The sequence below is a fragment of the Mchenga conophoros genome, linkage group LG3 (genome assembly GCF_057382185.1).
Source record: "Mchenga conophoros isolate Kocher_MC1m ecotype Shallow Benthic linkage group LG3, M_conophoros_male_GT1.1, whole genome shotgun sequence".
Classification (NCBI taxonomy): Eukaryota; Metazoa; Chordata; class Actinopteri; order Cichliformes; family Cichlidae; genus Mchenga; species Mchenga conophoros.
The window spans coordinates 2,779,191-2,799,711 of NC_140528.1; the positions used below are offsets into that span (position 1 = coordinate 2,779,191).

Here is a 20,521-nt window from a genome sequence, read left to right on the forward strand (position 1 = left end):
GCCATCAGGTGCTCAGTTTATGTATTTATTTTTGGCCTGCATCAGTAAGAAATGCCAAATTATATACACAAAGTTACAGGAAATTACCACTCCTGTTATTCATGATGATTTCAGTAACATCACATAATAACATGTAACGTTATTATGTGATGTGCGTACTGTTAATGCTGATACTGTGGTGAAATTCTCTGCTTCTTTTGTGTATTCTGCATCTATTACGTCAGATTGTCTTACCCCTCATATGGTTGAGAATTTTGCCAATACCCTGTTAACTACATGTTCCTCCATCCTCGACACTGTGGCACCTATTAAAATGAAGCGCCCCAGAACTTACTCACAATGTTGGTTAAGTGACTCTGTTCGCGCTCTACGACGTGCGTGTCGGCGGGATGAGAGAAGGTGGAGGAAAGATAAACTCCAGGCATCTTACGACATCCTACGTACTAGTCGCTTGAAGTTTCAAACTGCTGCCAAAATGGCTAAAGCAGCTTTTCTTTCAAAAATTATCTCTACCAATGGTAACAATCCTCGAATTTTATTTAAAATTTTTAACTCTGTGGTCAACCCCTGCCCCACTATGCCGCTGCCGTGCTCCACGGTTCTTTGCGAACAATTTTTAAATTATTTTTTAGATAAAGTCTCATCTCTTAAATCTGCTCTTCCTTTAATGACAGGCCCTGCGTTTACCCCTGACTGTTCCTCTTCCTTCTATCAGTTTGAACCCGTTTCACTCCCTACTCTTAAGCGTCTGGTTGAACAACTGAACAATACTAATCTCGTATATGATGTTCTTCCATCTCGTATAGTTAAGGACTGTTTTAGTGCAATTGGACCTAGTATATTGTCCCTTTTGAACTCTTCTTTGCTCTCTGGTTGCGTACCATCAGCCTTTAAACATGCTATAATTCAGCCTGTTCTTAAAAAAAGGAACCTCGATTATAATGATTATGCGAACTATAGGCCGATTTCCAAGCTTCCGTTCTTGGCCAAAATTCTTGAGAAGATAGTGTTGCTTCAACTCCAGGCCTACCTGGATGAGAATAGCATTAATGCTAAATTCCAATCGGCCTTCAAACCACATCATAGCACTGAGTCAGCGCTGCTCCGAGTTCTCAATGACCTTCTACTAATGGCTGACAATGGACGCTCCTCGGTCCTAGTGCTATTGGATTTATCGTCGGCTTTCGATATGATTGATCATAAAATCCTATTGGCGAGACTTGAGCACACTGTAGGCATCAAGGGTGTTGCCCTGGATTGGTTTAAATCATACTTGTCCAATCGGCTCTCCTCGGTTCACTTGGTCACTTCCTCTTCCTCTGCTGTACCTGTCTGTTGTGGTGTCCCTCAGGGATCTGTGTTAGGCCCTACTCTGTTCTCATTGTACATGCTTCCATTAAGCGCTATCTTTGAGAAATATCACATCGCTTTTCATTATTATGCTGATGACATTCAGATCTACTTTGAGTTAAATGATGACCTAGCTTTGTCCTTGAATAGTTTTCGAGGGTCCATGTGTGAGGTCAGGCAATGGCTCCTGGCAAATACTCTTATCCTTTATGATAAGAAAACTGAAATTGTGGTCTTTGGCAGTGACGTCCTTCGTGCCAAACTTCGTGATGCTTTTGGTTTTCTCACTAGCTCCTTTTCCGACACTGTTAGGAATTTGGGCGTGTTACTTGACAGCTCATTTAAACTTGATAGACAAGTGTCTGCTGTTGTTAGATCCAATTTATACCAACTCCGCCTTATTTCTAAGGCCAGGCAGTATATCCCGCATAAAGACCTGGAAAAACTCATCCATGCCTTTGTAACTTCGAGGCTGGATTACTGCAATTCACTCTATTTTGGACTCCACTCTCCCTCCTCCATAGATTACAGACAGTCCAAAATGCTGCTGCACGCATTCTAACCAAAACTAAGAAGTTTGCCCACATTACTCCCGTCCTAGCTGATTTGCACTGGTTGCCTGTGAAATACCGTATCCAATTTAAAATTCTGCTGTTTACTTTTAAAATCACTAATAACACAGCACCGAGCTATCTTAAGGAACTCTTAAGCTTATATGTCCTGCTAGGGCTTTAAGATCATCCTCACAGTTACTGTTGGTGCAGCCTAGATCTCGGCTGAAGTCTAGAGGTGATCGAGCGTTTGCCCTGGCCGCACCAGAGTTGTGGAACAACCTTCCCATTGGCATTCGGGCGTCTGACTCTATTCAATCTTTTAAATCACGGCTTAAAACGTATTTGTTTAATCTTGCGTTTTCTACTGGTTAAATGCTGGCCTTGTCTGCAGTGATTTATTTTACTAATTTTCCTATCTTGCTTTTTATTTGCGCTGTGTATGTCTTATCCCCATTGTGTGTTGATGGCACAGTTATATTGTGCTATAGCTATGTGCTGTAGTTATATTTTTTCTATTGGTGGCTTTTTCCTGTGAACATAATTCTACACTTTTATTTTTATGACTCTGATTATACTTGTGTTAATTTGTTCTATGTTAAGCACTTTGGCATGCCGTTGGTTTTTAAATGTGCTCTATAAATAAAGATTGTTGTTGTTGTTGTTGTCCTGTAAGCACAGTCTGCCTGTGTCTTTTCTCTGCAAATGAACATTTTCAGCCAATATAGGTAATACATCAACATGGCTGCCGTGGCTAAGTTAGGAATATTTATAATGTCATTTCCAAAACTTGCATATGATCTGCAATTTGTAGCAGATCTACTGACTGTCACAGAGCAGCTGGAGCAGTCTCAAATGCAGGTCAGTCCCCTGCTGCCCCCTGTGGCCAAGTGCCATAGCTACTGCTGGATGAACTCGTGACACATGTGCACCTGTTTCTATGAACACATTGAGTCTGAGTGGCTGCACTTACACTGGTGCATTCAAACATATTGAAAGATGCCAGCAATGTGGATTGTCAAGACTCAAACCAATCCACATTGCTGGCGTTGCATCTTTCAATGGCAGCAATGGCAGGTATCAGTGCTCAAAGCTTTTGTGTTTGTTTCCAACAAGTTGCCCACCTCGGGAAACAAAAATGTGTTCTTTTACTTGTCAGATGAACATATGAGACACTTTGACTCTTCAGTGCAGTGTGGAGCCTAACAAAGATCTGTTTTGTGTCCCAGCTGATCAGCAGGAGGAGGAGAGTCTGACGGAGCAGCAGAGGAACATTTTCAGCTACTTGGACTCAGCTCAGCCACTACAGAGGAAACAATGAGCTCAACACAGAAGGTGACAGACAGAGCAGGACCATATGACCAAAGATATTTATCACCATATACATCTGAACATTTGCCATAACGATGTAGCTGACGATAGAATTGACACCAGACAAAATACTTTACAGCTGCACAACTTTATTAAAAAGCCATCAATGTATTTTCACTGAAACAAGCAGCTGTTGTTTATGTGTTTATGTACTAACAGCTGGAAACGTTTCATACAGCTTTGTTTGACAGAAATGAAGGAGAACATATTTAGTTCATTTGTTTCTACATGAGCTCTGTGTGATTTGATGAGTATCTGAGGCTGAGACCACAGGACTGTGAAACATGATTGTTGGGCTTCATTTCTGTGCTGAACAGTCGTTTAAGATTAGCTGTAAATAACAATTAGCTGATGTTGTTCATGAGACTAAAGTCATCTCACTGTGGTAATGTAAATATAATATGGCCAATATTATAGTTATTATATTGTTGGCATTACTAAATTTGGCTCAATGCTTACATATATGTGTAAAAAGCAAATGTAGGAGCTGTGATAACTGTGTCTGATAGAATGAAGAGTAGACTGATATATGAAATATTCCTTTATTAGGTGAGAAAATCAGACCATGTCATAACTGGTTTAAGTCACACAGAATAGATATCAGAGCCTTAAACAGGCTGACTTCTGCTAAATGGGTCAAACTGGGCAGAAAGTCTACAAACACATAACATCCTTATAGAATATGATGTAACACTATAGATCAACTTAGCTCAGAATATATAAAGCATATAAACAGTTACAGCAATATGATGCAACAAACACAGCAGCTACTGATCCAAAATACTCAAAGCTTCATAGTCAAAGGAGCTTGCAAAGAAAAGCGTCTGGACTTCTTTAAGTTACTTGAAGACGTTTCACCTCTCATCCGAGAAGCTTCTTCAGTTCTTAGGTCAAATGGTGGAGAGTCCCAGATATAAACCTAGTGGGAGTGACCCCCCACAGAGGGACAAAAGGACCCCCTGATGATCCTCTAATCACCTGAGCCAAGGTGTGAAACTGGGTGTGGGTCCCAATCAGCCAGAGTTTCGGGTGAGTTCATTGTGAAACCTGGCCGCACCTTATCATGCGAATTCCTGAGGTCAGATGGCCCAGGATGTGAGTGGGCGTTAAGGCGTCTGGGAAGGGATCTCAAAACTGGATTATAGATGGCAGAGAGTTGGTGTCGTAAACCCCGCCTCTGTTCAAAGATGGTCGCTCACAGTGGACATAGATGATAGATGGCTTCTTTCACTCCTCTTTCAAACCATCTGTCCTCTCTGTCCAAAATGTGAACATTGGCATCCTCAAAGAGTGTCCTTTATCCTTAAGATGCAGATGGACTGCTGAGTCTTGTCCTGTGGAGGTGGCTCTTCTGTGTTGTGCCATGCGCTTGTGAAGTGGCTGTTTGGTCTCTCCAATGTAGAGATCTGAGGATTCCTCACTGCACTGTACAGCAAACACCACATTGTTAAGTCTGTGTTTTGGCGTTTTATCTTTCGGGTGAACCAGTTTCTGTCTGAGCGTGTTGCTGGGTCTGAAGTACACTGGGGTGTCATGCTTGGAGAAAACTCTCCTGAGTTTTTCTGATACACCGGCTACATAGGGGATGACAATGTTGTTGCGTCTGTCCTTCTTATCCTCCCTCGCTGGTGTCTGGTCTTCTTTTCTGTGCCTCTTTGCTGACTTTAAGAACGCCCATTTAGGATAGCCGCACGTTTTGAGTGCTTCCTTTACATGTGTGTGTTCCTTCTTTTTTCCTTCAGGCTTAGAGGGAACATGTTCTGCCCGGTGGTGTAGGGTCCTAATTACTCCAAGTTTGTGTTCCAGAGGGTGATGGGAGTCAAAGAGGAGGTACTGGTCCGTGTGTGTGGGCTTCCGGTAAACTTCGATGTTGAGGTTGCCGTTCTCTTCAATGTGCACAGCGCAGTCCAGGAAAGGCAAACAGTTGTCCTTTGTGTCTTCCCTGGTGAACTTGATGTTTTTATCCACAGCGTTAATGTGCGCAGTGAAGGATTCCACTTCTTGTGTCTTGATTTTGACCCAGGTGTCGTCCACATATCTGTACCAGTGGCTGGGTACTCTTCCTTTGAAAGAGCCAAGAGCCTTCCTTTCCACTTCCTCCATGTAAAGGTTGGCTACAATAGGTGACACGGGGGAGCCCATGGCACAGCCATGTTTTTGTCTGTAAAAGCCTTCGTTGTATTTGAAATATGTAGTGGTGAGGCAGAGGTCTAACAGTGTGCAGATCTGATCGGCTGTGAAGTTGGTCCTGTCCTCCAAGGAGCTGTCTTCTTGTAGTCATTTTCTGACAGTCTCCACGGCCTCCGTGGTGGGTATGCAAGTGAAGAGAGAGAACTGAAGAAGCTTCTCAGATGAGAGGTGAAACGTCTTCAAGTAACTTAAAGAAGTCCAGACGCTTTTCTTTGCAAGCTCCTTTGACTACGATGACCTGGATGACTGAGAACCTTCACAGACTCAAAGCTTCATAGAACTGAAACCAGCATTTATTTTAGCTCCATTCTGCTGCTGATACAGACTTTAGGTTTCTGAACATTAAACTTGTTGCTGCCTTTCATAGTGTGTAACTTGAAGGCCCTGAGTACTCTGAGTACTTTCTCCCACACTGGAAACACTGGGATGATCACATTATTTGAACATTACCTAATAAGACTGATTCAGCACAGACAGTTATGTTAAACTTTCCTAGCAGTCCTTCACAAACAGGGAACAGTCTGTCTATTCTCTCCATCTGTCAGCTGCTGCTGGCTCTTCCTCCTCCTCTTCCTCACACACTGCTGAGTTTGTCCTGGTGGATCATCAGGGCTGCAAAGCCTCACAGATGATGTGCAGCAGTGGCTCCCTCAGTCTGTCCTCACTCTGGACACTTGCAGTCGTCACACATGGAAATCAAATGTGTGATAAGCTGCAGGATTCAAACACAAGTGTAACTTATAAACACATGTTCATACTTTTATTCCACAATCAGAGAGAAAGAAACAGAGAGAGAGTGCAGGACAGACAGACAGGTGACAGTCTCAGGTGTACACACTGCTACACAACAGCACCAGAGAAGCAGGATTTAGTGTTTGTGTTATTACGAGTGTAAACAAGAAGAGTTCCAGATGGTGCAGTGGACACATGTGTGACTGCTGTGATTAAAGCATCTTTCTTTCAGCTTAACGAGTGAACCGTCAGCTCGTTCAAACACACGTTAAAGTGCGTTTGGCTCGACACCACCGAACAGAGGCAGCAATATAACACAGCTAACATTAACAGTCAAAGTCAACTTTATTTGTCAATTCTACCACATGTACAGGACATACAGAGAATAGAAATTTCGTTACTCTCAAACCCTAGATGAAATAGCAAAAGAACATTTAAATATAAGAGAGTGATTAAGAAATGCAAGTAAAATAATTAAAAAGTAAAAATTTAAATAAATACAATACGATTATACCAAGAAACCTATACAATATACAATATTCAAGTAAGGGTAAATGACATTGAGTGTAAACCAGGCAGAGTAGTGCAAATAGTGCAAATGGAGATTTAGTAGTGTACGGTAAGAGATAGTGTAACAACAAAGTCTTATGAGGTAATGGCAGTCCACTGCTCCACAAAGTGACTGGTAACTGGTGCAGGCCAGTGAGTGCGTCAGAGAGTGAGTGTGTGTGTGACAGAGTTCAGTGAGACCATGGAGGAGAGAGGGGAGAGGGGGCAGAATCGGGAGGGAGTTAAGCTTCCTGACAGCCTGATGGATGAAGCTGTCCTTCAGCCTGCTGGTCCTGGCCTGGAGACTCCGCAGTCTCCTCCCCGACGGCAGCAGCTTGAAGAAGCTTTGCATTGGGTGCGTGGGATCAGCCGCTATGCAAAGGGCTTTTGTAGTGAGACGGGTGCTGTAAATGTCCTGGAGGGAGGGGAGAGAGACACCAATGATCCTCTCTGCAGCTCTCACTATGCGTTGGAGGGTTCTATGACAGGACGCATTGCAGGCTCCAAACCACACAGTGATGCAGCTCGACAGGATGCTCTCGATGGTGCCTCTGTAGAAAGTGTGCATGATGGGGGCTGGAGCTCCTGCTCTTCTTAGTTTGCGGAGAAAGAAGAGACGCTGCTGTGATTTCTTGGCCAGTGCTGTGGTGTTGTACGTCCAGGAGAGATCCTCTGTGATGTGCACACCCAAGAACTTGGTGCTGCTCACTCTCTCCACAGACGCTCCGTCAATGGTCAGAGGAGCATGTTGGGTGTGCATTCTCCTGAAGTCCACGACAATCTCCTTCGTCTTCTCCACATTCAGAGAGAGATTGTTGTCAGCACACCACGTGGCCAGGCGTCTCACCTCACTTCTGTAGTCGGTCTCATCCCTGTTGCTAATGAGACCCACCACCGTTGTGTCGTCCGCAAACTTGATGAAGAGGTTGGAGCTGTATGATGGAGTGCAGTCATGGGTCAGCAGAGTGAAGAGGAGGGGGCTCAGCACGCATCCCTGCGGGGCCCCCGTGTTTAAAATGATGGTGCTGGATGTATTACTGCCGACCCGTACTGCTTGAGGTCTTCTGGTGAGGAAATCCAACAGCCAGTTGCACAGTGAGGTGTTGAGCCCCAGCTGGACCAGTTTTTGAGTGAGCTGTTGGGGGATTATAGTGTTGAATGCTGAACTGAAATCTATGAACAGCATTCGAACATATGAGTCTTTTTTGTCCAGGTGTGTGAGTGCCGAGTGGAGTGCAGTGGAGATGGCATCATCGGTTGAGCGGTTGGGCCGATACGCAAACTGGAAGGGATCCAGGGAGGGGGGCAGGACAGTCTTGATGTGCTGCATGACTAGTCGTTCGAAGCACTTCATCAGGATGGGAGTAAGTGCAACAGGACGGTAGTCATTAAAGCAGGAGGGAGATGACTTTTTTGGAACCGGAATGATTGTGGTGGCTTTAAAACATGTGGGGACGACAGCCTGGATGAGTGATATGTTGAAGATGTCTGTGAAGACATCAGTGAGTTCCACTGCACAGTCTCTCAGTACACGACCAGGAATGTTGTCAGGACCCGGAGCTTTACGTGCATTGATCCTGCTGAGGGATCTCCTCACGCTGTCCGGGGACAGAGTCATCACCTGGTCACCAGGAGGGGGTGGGGTCGTGTGTGCAGTGGTGCTGTTTTGGACTTCAAAGCGAGCAAAGAAAGTGTTCAGCTCGTTCAGCAGGGGGATAGTGCTATCACAGGTCTGTGGTGGTGCAGTGAATCCTGCTTGTGCCGTGATGTTCAGGACTGCAAACCGAGCAGCATCACTGACTTTCAGCTTGTTGTGTTTGTGGATATATGACTGACTTTAATTATCCACAAAATCATCACATTCTCTGTCAGATTAAGGTCGACTATTGAACGGCGTATATTTTAAAGGCTTTAAAACCAAGTTAACGCTGAAAGTACAAACATCACTAATGTCACATAACTCTGCCGACAAGGCATAGCTATGGCTATGAAATGCTCTTTGTGTATCACTTCTTCATTATGAAAGATGTCATTAATGCACTAGTAATGTCTCATCTGGAGTATTGTTCAATCATTTGGTCAGCAGCTAATAAGACAGATCTTAACAGACTTCAGTTAGTCCAGAATAAGGCGTCCAGATTAGTGTGAAGATGTTCATACTATACTAATATTGATAACATGCATAATAACCTTTCTTGGCTTCCTGTACAGGCTAAAATATTCTATGGCTTACTTGTAGTTCTAAAGAAAGCAATTCTGTTAAACACACCACATTTATTCTGCTCAGCTGCAGTATCCAGATGAAATACATCATCATATTACACAGTTTTCAACAAGCTGCAATTTAGTAAATGCTCGAGTTAAAAGTAACGTTTTGTAAAACTGTTACATTTAGAGCAACTTTTAAGTGGAATAAGTTGCCTTAAAAAATTAGAGAATTATTCAAAACTTCAATGAACACTTAAAAGCCGATTTACAGAGCTTTTAGTTGTTGTAAATATTGTAAGACGTGATTTGTTTTTGAAATTTGTGTAATGTTCCTCAATGTTATTGATATTCATCATCAACATCATCAACTTTATTTATAAAGCACTTTAAAACAACCACAGCTGACACAAAGTGCTGTACATTGGAACTGTAAAATAAAATTACATGAGATATAAATAAAACACAAATAAAAGAAGAGTGAAATCATTAATTAAATAACTACTTCAATTAAAAAAGAAACTAAGTCTCACTGAGGTTAAAAGCCAAGGAATAAAAGTGGGTTTTAAGACGTGATTTAAAAGTGGACAGTGAAGGGGCCTCTCTAACGTGCATGGGCAAATGATTCCATAACTTTGGAGCCACAATAGAGAAGGCCCCGCCCCTCTGAGCTTCCTCCTGGATCTAGGTACCTCCAGGAGCAGCTGGTCAGCTGACCTGAGAGACCGACAGGGTGTGTGGAGATGAAGAAGCTCAGAGAGGTAAGGCGGGGCAAGACTGTGAAGGCATTTAAAAACAAACATAAGAATTTTAAAATGAACTCTAAAGGACACAGGCAGCCAGTGCAGAGAGGCTAGCACGGGGGTTATATGCTCTCTTTTTTAAGTTCCTGTTAGGAGTCGTGCAGCCGCATTTTGAACCAGCTGCAGACGTGAGAGCAACGACTCACTGACCCCCACATAAAGTGAGTTACAGTCGTCCAGGCGGGAAGAAATAAAAGCATGGATCACTGTTTCAAGGTGCTGCCTCGAAAGAAAAGATTTTACTCTTGCCAGTTGCCTTAAATGATAAAAACTGGACTTCACCACTGCTCTGATTTGGTTGTCCAATTTAAAATCACTGTCCAACTTAAAACCAAGGTCAGTAACAACAGATTTAAAATAGACTTCCAGGGATCCTAAAACAACAGGGGAGGACTCACAGGGACCAGTGGGTCCAAACACCAACAGCTCTGTTTTCTTTTCATTAAAATGTAAAAAGTTTAGAACCATCCATCCATCCATTCGCTTCCGCTTATCCTTTTCAGGGTCGCGGGGGGCGCTGGAGCCTATCCCAGCTGTCATAGGGCGAGAGGCAGGGTACACCCTGGACAGGTCGCCAGTCTGTCGCAGGGCCAACACACAAGGACAGACAACCATTCACACTCACATTCACACCTAGTGGCAATTTAGATTAATCAATTAACCTATCCCCACAAGCTGCATGTCTTTGGACAGTGGGAGGAAGCCGGAGTACCCGGAGAGAACCCACGCAAACACGGGGAGAACATGCAAACTCCACACAGAAAGACCCCGGCCTGATGTTGGAATTGAACTCAGGACCTTCTTGCTGTGCGGCAACAGTGCTAACCACCATGCCACCGTGCTGCACGGTGGTTTAGAACCAACCAAGCTTTAATGTCATCTAGACATGTCAAGAGAGGTTTTATGGAGATGCCATCCTTGTGTTTTAGTGGCAAATAAAGTTGGCAGTCATCGGCATAACAATGAAATGAGATCCCATGCCTTCTAAGGATAGAACCCAGAGGCAATAGATACAGTGAAAAGAGCAGTGGCCCTAAAATTGAGCCCTGTGGGACGCCGCATGACAGAGGAGCAGAAGACTATTCGTAACCGAGAAGGCTGACAGAGAAATATTATTATTATTATTATTATTATTGATTGCTTATATTTGAACAATTGTGAAACCTCACTGTGGATGTAAGAGTGAAATTATGTGGATATCTTGAATCCACTTTATTGTGTAATATTTTATGTGAGTATTTGACGGAAGACGAGCAACATCTGTTGTGGAAGCTAACGGGGTTCCTTTAGAATAAACAAACATAGGATTTATTATCACTGAATAATTCTGTATAAATCTATACAAATTATAGAAATATGTAATAGGAAACAACAAAATAATCTAATTTATAAAATTGTGTGTGTGTGTGTGTGTGTGTGTGTGTGTACACAATCAGGAGGGATGGGCATGATTTTAGTGTTTGAACAGTCATGAATTATCTTTAACAGCAGGTTGGATGTAATGTGTTAGAACTACCAGCAGGTGGGGATAAGAGACCTTTAAGGTGTTTGGTGCCACGCTCCACCTTCAGGTTTAAAACTAGTGTTAATGGAGTTTGAAGGTTGAGTTTGTTCCACGACTGCATTTCACTCACTGCCTCTGTTTGTATCTCTGTCACTGCAGGACCAACATGGAGCCAGAAGTCAGCGCTCTCAGGAGGCCGACAAACCTCACAGAAGAAAGGGAGAGAAAAAACACACCTGTGACGAGTGTGGGAAGGGTTTTACTGTGAGGGCTAAACTAAAACAGCATCAGGTCATCCACACTGGAGAGAGACCGTTCAGCTGTGACTTGTGTGGGAAGTCTTTTTCCTGGAAGCGTTCCCTAAAACAACACCAACTCATCCACAGTGGAGTTAAAGCGTACACCTGTGATCAGTGTGGCAGAGCTTTTACTCACAGTAGCCACTTACAGAGTCATCTAGTTACCCACTCTGGAATTAAGGCATACTGCTGTGATCAGTGTGGCAGAGCTTTTACTCACAGTAGCCACTTACAGAGGCATCTAGTTACCCACTCTGGAATTAAGGCATACAGCTGTGATCAGTGTGGCAGAGCTTTTACTCAAAGTAGCCACTTACAGAGTCATCTAGTTACCCACTCTGGAATTAAGGCATACAGCTGTGACGAGTGTGGAAAAACTTTCAGCCGGAGAGGGTACCGAAATGCACACCTACGCATTCACACCAGACATGATGTGTACTGCTGTGAACAGTGTGGCAAATACTTTACAACAGACGCACACTTACAACAACACATGTTTACCCACACTGAGGAGAGACCTTATCAATGTGACCTGTGTGAGAAGACTTTTAAAACTCCACAGCACCTGAGACAACACCAACAGATCCACACCAGAAAGAGACTCTACAAGTGCAGCTACTGTGAGGTATGTATTTATATTGTTATCTTGTCATTTTAGCCTGACTGTTTGGAACAACTCTGCTCATTAAACTGTGTTAGCATGTTAGCAATTCTACTGCATGGAAAAGCAGCTCTGAGTGATTATTCAGATTTTCCTTTCAGTTATGATTTTAGTATTACTGTAGTATTATGGTGGTAGTATTGTAGTTATTGCAGCCCAGTAAACTGAGTGTGTTAACTGAAACAGTCAAATGTAGTTGGACGTCTGCAGAGATGCTCTTTATTTCAGGCGACGTTCAAGATACAAATGTTGAAGGACTGACTTACACTGTCTTTGTGTCTTTGTTTAGAAGCAGAGCGACACAGATGGATCCAGTTCTCAACCCTGTCATCACCGTGGTGGTGGGAAAGACTTTCATTGTGACCTCTGTGGAAAAACTTTCAGTTGGCAAAAGACCCTAAAAAGACATCAACGTAGACACACTGGAGACAAACTGAAATACTGCAAAGAATGTGGGAGAAGCTTCACCACACCAAGTGAGTTAAAACGACATGAACTGATTCACAGTGGGGTTAAAAAGCACCTCTGTGATCAGTGTGGGTCATCCTTCACCACTGCAGATCAGCTTAAAACACACAAACGAGTCCACACAGGAGAGAAACCACACAAGTGCAGACACTGTGACAGAAGCTTCTCACATTCAAGTACTTGTAACATTCATGAACGTGCACACATGGAAGGAAACTACAGCTGTGACCAGTGTGACAAGAGCTTCAGGAATCTCAGTTCATACTCTGCACACAAACGATCCCACGTTACTAATAAACTGTTTCACTGTTACCAATGTGCCCAAACATTCACCTCATTGTCTGCTCTGTGCAAACATCAGCGTGATCACTCAGGGCTGAAATCACTCCCATCACTGGATCACAGTGAATCTGAAGACACAGAAAGATCCTCTGGTTTCTGTGTCAGACTCAAAAAGCTTGAGATCAGGCTCCACAGAGTTCAGATAGAATCATTTAAACTTGTGTTGAACTGAACTGGTTGTTGGGCTGAACTTCTACATAATACAGATCTACATGGGATCTTCTTTTCTGTGTTTTACTGAGTCAGTTTTGTCCTTTTTTCTCTGTCCTGGTTTTGCTCGTCTGTAAATGATTGAAACTCAGTCAAATAGTTCATTGTTCTCCAGCAAAACGTTTTGGAAACTCATGTTTAACCTTTAAAACTCTGACATGTTTTAGCACACAAGGCTTCATCGGGGAGTTCACTCATGATTGGACCATGAGAACAAAGGTTTTTAGTTCTTTCAAAGAGAGTCTTGGAGCTGTTTGATGTTTCTGTTTTTCTGAAACCACCTGAAAGAAAAACCATTTTTCTTGCTTTATGTAGTGTGGAAGTTTTTAATGTTTCTTCATCTGTGATGTTCTTGAATGTGTTCACGTGAAGATGGTATAAATAAACTGTCCTTTCAGCTTTAGCTCCTAATTTATTCATTATTTATGGATGTAGCACAGCAGCCGTCTCTTGATTAACACATGGAGGGCTCAGGATCTGATGGTGTCGTCTCCCTAATTTGCCCACTCAGTAAATCTCACTCATGGCCAAGAAATTGAAATAAACCTTGTTTCCCTGCTGGATAGTGATCCACTGTAACTCTGCTCCTCCTTCCTGTTTAGGATTTCTGTGGCTGAAGTAAAATTCCCTCCATCCATCACTTATCCCAGCTAACCTAAAGTGAAATAAAGTTTTGCTGGTCTTAAAAAAGCATTACAATAATGGGCATTACCAATGCAAACTGAATGATACAGAAGATGAAAGAAGAGACTTTGATCAGTTAATAAAGCTCATGATCTGGATTCATTGTGGCTGCTACACAGATACTTCTGGGTCACTTCTCTCAGTTAGGAACCTTCCTCACCAAACTGACTGTTGGACCACACCCCTGGTTTCATGAGAAATTGTTTCAGCCATGATTTCTCTTCCTGTATTTCAGAGTAAAGACTGAAGTGACAAATGGAAGCATGTTTAAAAAACACAATGTGAGAGAGACGTTGAGGTCCTTAGAAGTTACCCTGGGTTTTTCTGTCACCCTGCTAGATGTTACACACCTTGTTATTGGACTGATTTCTACTGCTGGACTACTCCTGCGGAGAGTAACAATACTCTTACTAATTAGCTCCCTTTCACAGCTTTGGGGATATTTATTTTTGTGTTTGCAGCGCTGTGAGCCAGAACAGCGAGAGAAAAATCTGCAACAGCGACGAGCCGAATGCTTACGTGAATCGCAGCAGCTGCACATGTGCTACGCTGAATTAGAGGATATCTTTGCTCTGGATTTCTATTTCTACTTTTTCATTTCTATATGATTCTTCTTGCATCTAAACAAAGATGATTCAATTTGCTAAATGTTGATGGCTCTTCGTGCTCAGGTGTAAATGAGACGTAATATTTGCTCTTGGTTTGGTTCTCCTGTACAGAACCTTGCAGTACAACAGAAACCTAAAAACATTATTTGTAGTTGTTATTCTTAGTTGTTCTGCTGCCTAAATACCACAGGGTCTGATTATGAAGTTATTGAGCTGCACATACTTTACGACCTGCTTAAGTTCGAGGTCACAGCGTCTGTAGAGCAGCTGGAACATAATGAAGTCTACAAGGTTAAAGTTTTCTGTTGGGTCTGTGTTTCCACAAGCCCCGCTAATTCTAGAGACTTATTCATCATGAAGAAAACAAGACAGTCGATCGATCGATTACTTGCGCAAGGGAGGCCTCTCATCTGTGTCTAGCACGACAATGACCCTGATGATGGCCTCCTCTCGCTGCCTTTTATTGACAAACTTCAAACAATAGTTTACAAGACACCTCCCCTTGCAACCCCCTTTGGTTACAAAGACAAGTCACTGTATGTAAATGTATACCGTATTTTCACGACCATAAGGCGCACTTAAAAGTCTTTTTCTTCAAAAAGTACGGCGCGCCCTATAGCGCAGTGCGCCCTTTGTATTGTAAGGAGGACGTAGTAGAGAACACCATGAGAACGCTAAAGGGTGAAGTGTGCGTTGACTTTATTGCACATACCTGTATAAAAGAACAGGTATGTGCATTATGCAGGACATCGTTGTTTTAACAACCCTGAAAATGGCAAAGAGACACGCTTACGAAGCACAGTTTAAACTGAAGGCCATCAGCTACACAGAGGAACATGGAAATCGAGCAGCGGCGAGAGAATTTAAGATTAACGAATCGATGGTTCGCAAGTAGAGGAAGCTGGAAAACAAGCTCCGACAGGTCAAGAAAACGCAGCTGAGTTTCCGCGGACATAAGGCGAGGTGGCTCGAGTTGGAGGAAAGACTCGAGCGGTGGATCATCGAGCAAAGAACGAGCGGGAGAAGCGTTTCGACGGTCACCATTCGGCTAAAAGCAGTTTCACTAGCTGAAGAGATGAACATTGAACATTTCCAAGGAGGTCCGTCTTGGTGCTTTCGTTTCATGAAACGGTGCCATTTTTCCCTCCGGACCAGGACTACGGTAGCGCAGCAACTTCCAGCGGATTATAAGGAAAAGCTGGCCATCTTCCGCTCCTACTGCAGCAAACACATCGGCGACAAACACATCCAGCCCAGCCACATCACAAACATGGACGAGGTCCCGCTCACTTTCGACATCCCGGTGAGTCACACTGTGGAGAAGAAGGGGACCAGCACGGTAGCGATACGCACAACGGGTATGAAAAGTCTTTTTTTACTGTTGTGCTTGGCTGCCATGCTAATGGACAGAAACTGCCGCCTATGGTGATTTTTAAGCGAAAGACTTTGCCTAAAGAGAAGTTTCCAGCAGGAATCATCATTAAGGCAAATGAAAAGGGCTGGATGGATGAGGAAATGATGAAAGAGTGGCTGAGGGAGGTGTATGTAAGGAGACCAGGTGGTTTTTTCCACGCATCACCATCGCTCTTAATCTGTGACTCTATGCGTGCCCACCTCACAGCCGATGTGAAAAAACTAGTGAAACAAATGAACTGTGAGCTTGCTGTCATTCCGGGAGGCCTGACAAAGGAACTCCAACCGCTGGACATCGGTGTTCAAAGTAAGGCTGCGAGCGGCCTGGGAGCAATGGATGACCGATGGAGACCACAGTTTCACCAAGAGTGGAAGGCAGCGCCGGGCGAGTTACGCCACAATTTGCCAATGGATTGTAGATGCTTGGGCTAACATGTCTGCTGGCACTGTTGTTCGAGCTTTCGCAAAAGCCGCCATCATTTCCGAGGAGCCGCACGGCACGGAAAGTGACTCTGACAGTGAAGAAAGTGAACCTGGCATGTTTGATGGAGATTTAGCGCAGCTGTTCAATTCAGACACAGAGGATGAGGACTTCGATGGGTTTGATGATAAAAATGTGAGTACCAAACTTTGTTTTGCTCCTGCTTTATTTTTAAATATGCACACTTGTATGCTTGTGTGTTGTTGTTGATGATGACGATTACCGGTAATAGAAATGTGAGTAAGGTACCGAACTCAGGTTTGCTCCCGCTTTATTTTTAAATACGCATATGGTACTTGTATGCGCCCTATAATCCAGTGCGCCTTATGTGTGTGTTAAATACAGTAATGGCACACATAACTGAGACTGCGCCTTTTAGTACAGTGCGTCTTATGGTCGTGAAAATACGGTATATGTGTGAACTTCTGTAAGAATGTGTGTGTGTGTGTGTTATGTGAGAATTTGTGTGTGTGTGTGTGTGTGTGTGTGTGTGTGTGTGTGTGTGTGTGTGTGTGTGTGTGTGTGTGTGTCAGACCTCCTGCTGACCAAAGGGTCGTAAACCCAGGAAGCTTACATCAAAAGAAACAGGTCTTTCAGAGAGGATGTATCTACAATAAAACCTCCCCCAGCACAGAGTGGCTGGAGAGGTGGTCAGGATCAAAGGAATGGCTTTGATCCTACTGCTTGAACTAAGACTGTACAAATTTAAGAAACACAATGGCAACATTCAACAATTAGACTTAACATTTCCCTCCTTTTTGTCATTGTATACTTAAATTTCAACTTATGCACCCTTTGTTTGGACAGTGTCAGTGTAGATTTCATTCATGCACAGTAAACTACATCCTATACATAAGCAAATCAGTCTCAACAGTTCAAAAACAGGAATTAATATTTTCAAAAGAAGATGCCACCAAGGACCAGACGGTAACCAAGCTATCCAGCCTTGTGGCGGATCTACTCCTGTCGTGCAATTCATTATGTATTTCTGCAAGTAAACAACTGAATGTCAAAGGTCAAACAAGAAGAATCATCATTCTCAAAAATCATATGTCTCTACAATCCAACTGTATACAGACATAGGTATTTAAACGCATCAGTCGACTTTATTGTTTGTCCATGTGGCTCTCAGCTAACTTGTAAGCTGCAGCCTGGTCAACACCCGTCTTTATGACTCCTATCAACCCCCCAAATCTTCTCACTGTAGGCATCCTGTGGGGGTTAGAGTCAACTGGTGAATTATCTGCATTTACAACTCTTCTCCTGTCCTGTTGTCACCACAGAAAAAGCTTTGTAAAGGAAATTGGATCAAGGTGTTTTGATCTTCTTGGCTCAAAACCTCAAGTGTTCATGATGTAAATGTAGACAAAAGGCTTCTCTGTTTACATCCTTCTTGCAAAAGACAAAAGAATAGGTGATGTTGCCATGTTCCATGGTTAATCTCCAACTTGGGCTAATCCATTGTCCTTCATACACATAGGCAATTGGCCTGTTTCCAGTTCGTTTAACTGTATAATGTCCTGCAACAAGTCATATTCTTTGAGTCAGACGAGCAGGTCTGTCCTACCAGAGCAGTTCACCTTCCCAGCTACTGGTGAATCAACCTTCCATTCAGGTTCAGAGCAGTTGAAAAGTTGGCAGTGTTCCCGGATGTGTTGCTAAGGCAACCAAACAAACTGTCTCGCTCTCAGTGATGCTATATGGCCACAGTCCAGAAGAATGTGTAGCCAGTGGCATCACAAGCATAACCATTGGTCTCGTTGTTTATGTGAGCGGTTGTGTTCATAAACTGCCACCAGTAGTTGTTGAAAACCCATGCTGGTACTGGGTGTGGTTTGCTCTGTTCCAGTGCGCTCCCTGTCATCCCACTCAGGGTCCACAGGCACAAGAAGATGCACAGCACATTCCCAGCCATTCTGATGAGTACCTGTGGCTCAGTTAGTTTCTTCACCGGATTGAGACGAGGGGCCCTGGAGGCTCCCCCCCCCCCCCCCCCCCTTTGTTCCCGGTCTTCCTGGCACTTACTCCGAGCTGGCCTGGATGTGTGTCACCTTCTTGCAGTGCGCTTGATGTATCCAAATGTTTCTTCCGGCAATCTTCACTGCTGTGGTCGTCGTCAGCAGCACCCGATAGGGACCTTTCCATCGTGGACTGGACCAGCACTTCCTCTCCATGGCCTTATCAACATCCAATCTCCAGACTTCAGACTCTGCTCCTGCAGAGAAACAGAATCATCTGGCAGATCATTTGTTCTCATGACTACTTTACTTTTAAACATTTCAAGCATCTAATCTGCTAATATGCTCTCTCTTCTGCTTTTCTATCATCACTACAGAAGACTGGAACTCTAAATGCTCTAACATATATAATCTCAAAGAGTCAGACCATTCTCTGTTGGAGTAATCCTCATGTACTTATTCTATACAGTCTAACCATGTCCTGCCTGTCTTCCTAAATCTTAACTTTACTGTTCCATTAGTTCTCTCTGCCTGCAAAAAGTTTTTTTTTAAAGTATTTAATAATCCTAAAGTATAAACTAATTCTAGAGTGAGTATAACGACTGCTCATCTCCCTCCTGTTGAGACATGGTATAGCCCATGGCTCAAAATAGCAGCAGTCTTATACAAATTATTAGGCAGTATTGGTTTATCACACAGATAATAAACACCATCCTGCAAGCTCGCTCCTTCTGTAAGTCACAACTGTTTTCCTGCTGTAGGTGAGTGGCCCTACATGTCTGCTGATGTTGTACTGCTAAAATGTTAACACCATGTTTAACTACTGCTGCCTCCTTTGTGATCATATCTGCAAAAACTTTCCCTAATGCAACTGGATCTTTCCCTCACATGTGTGCTGCACATTTACAAACGGCAATTCTACTGGGAAATAACACTGCCTCCAGCAGATTTTGCAAGAGTTTGGTGTGTTCTGCAGGTTTCCCTGTAGAGGTTGTCACACCTCGTCTCACTCACTGCACTACAAAGAAATGTACAGTAGCAAATGTATACTGCCTATCAGTGTATATTGTCTCTCTACAGCTTTACACGCTTCCGTTAAAGCTAGCATCTCTGCTGCTCAAGCAAATATGAAACATGCTAGTTGTCCTACACAGATAACTCTCTCTCACTGTCTGCTACAGTAAAACCTGTTCTAGTCTGTCCCTCTGCTGTTGTAAAACTCAAATCATCAACAAACCAAACCTTTCCCTCAACGAGTGGCACATCTATTAAGTCATCCCTCGGCTTACACTTCTTCTCCTCGCGCTCCCTACTCTCATGAGAAGTGCCCTCCTCCGTTGGCAAAAAGGGTTTGACAGATTCAGAATTGTGCACCACTTTATGGTAATATGTGTGGTTGTGAGAGTAACAGTAACATTAAAGGCAAGTGTCTTGTAGGTGACAGAAATGTAAGTTTAGTCTGCAGTAGTAAACATCTACCTTGTGTGGAACTAACAATGTCAAAAGGTGAAATAAACTATTTCCTGAAACATTGTACAGCTTAAGCTGCTGCACATACTGATCTCACGCATGGAGGTAAAGCACGAGCAACTAGAGCTAATCTTTTAGGATAGTAAGTTACTGGCTTCACTTGTGGAAAAAGTGCTGTTAGTTATTTTACAGTCACCTGGCATTTGTGCTGTTCACAGAACCACAAGTCCATCGTTGGACCTCCTCTGCGCTATCACTTTTTGGAGCTTGGCACGCTCCCTCAGGTTCCATTTTCCAACGCTGCTGAAGATTTAAGGCAGAGCACGTCGTACACCTTAGTTGTCTTCCTTAACGTCAACGTCGAAACTCTTTCATCTTATTTAAGATTTGCTGTGCAAAGTCTCCTCGTGACGATCCTTTGGAAGCCCAGTAGCACAGCTCTCTGTGCTGAAGGTGATCTCTGATCCTCCTGAAGACTCTCTCCAGGCCTCAGCTTCCATCTTATGGGCGATCCTCTCAGTCACTCCTTCTCGTCATGGCACCTCACAACATCTACAAATTGAAAAATGACACTGCTCTCGCCACACGGCTTTTGCCACGTGTCAACTCCCCAATGAGACATGTACAAGAATGTTGCACAGTCTCCCTAAAACAATCTCCAGGGTTTGTCCC

At 43.5% G+C, this 20,521-nt stretch overlaps 2 protein-coding genes across 2 annotated transcripts in view; both read left to right on the forward strand.

Moving 5' to 3' along the window:
* Positions 1 to 19,144, forward strand: part of LOC146576992 (uncharacterized) — a 24,273-nt gene extending 5,129 nt beyond the window's left edge. Inside the window, exons 2-5 of the mRNA XM_085269674.1 lie at positions 3,131 to 3,236; positions 11,415 to 12,179; positions 12,505 to 12,602; positions 19,141 to 19,144. Coding sequence (XP_085125800.1) covers positions 3,219 to 3,236; positions 11,415 to 12,179; positions 12,505 to 12,602; positions 19,141 to 19,144 — 885 coding nt within the window. The 5' untranslated portion in view covers positions 3,131 to 3,218. The remainder of the gene's footprint in view (positions 1 to 3,130; positions 3,237 to 11,414; positions 12,180 to 12,504; positions 12,603 to 19,140) is intronic.
* Positions 1 to 20,521, forward strand: part of LOC146576990 (protein NLRC3-like) — a 460,027-nt gene that overhangs the window by 90,699 nt on the left and 348,807 nt on the right. The window lies entirely within an intron of this gene.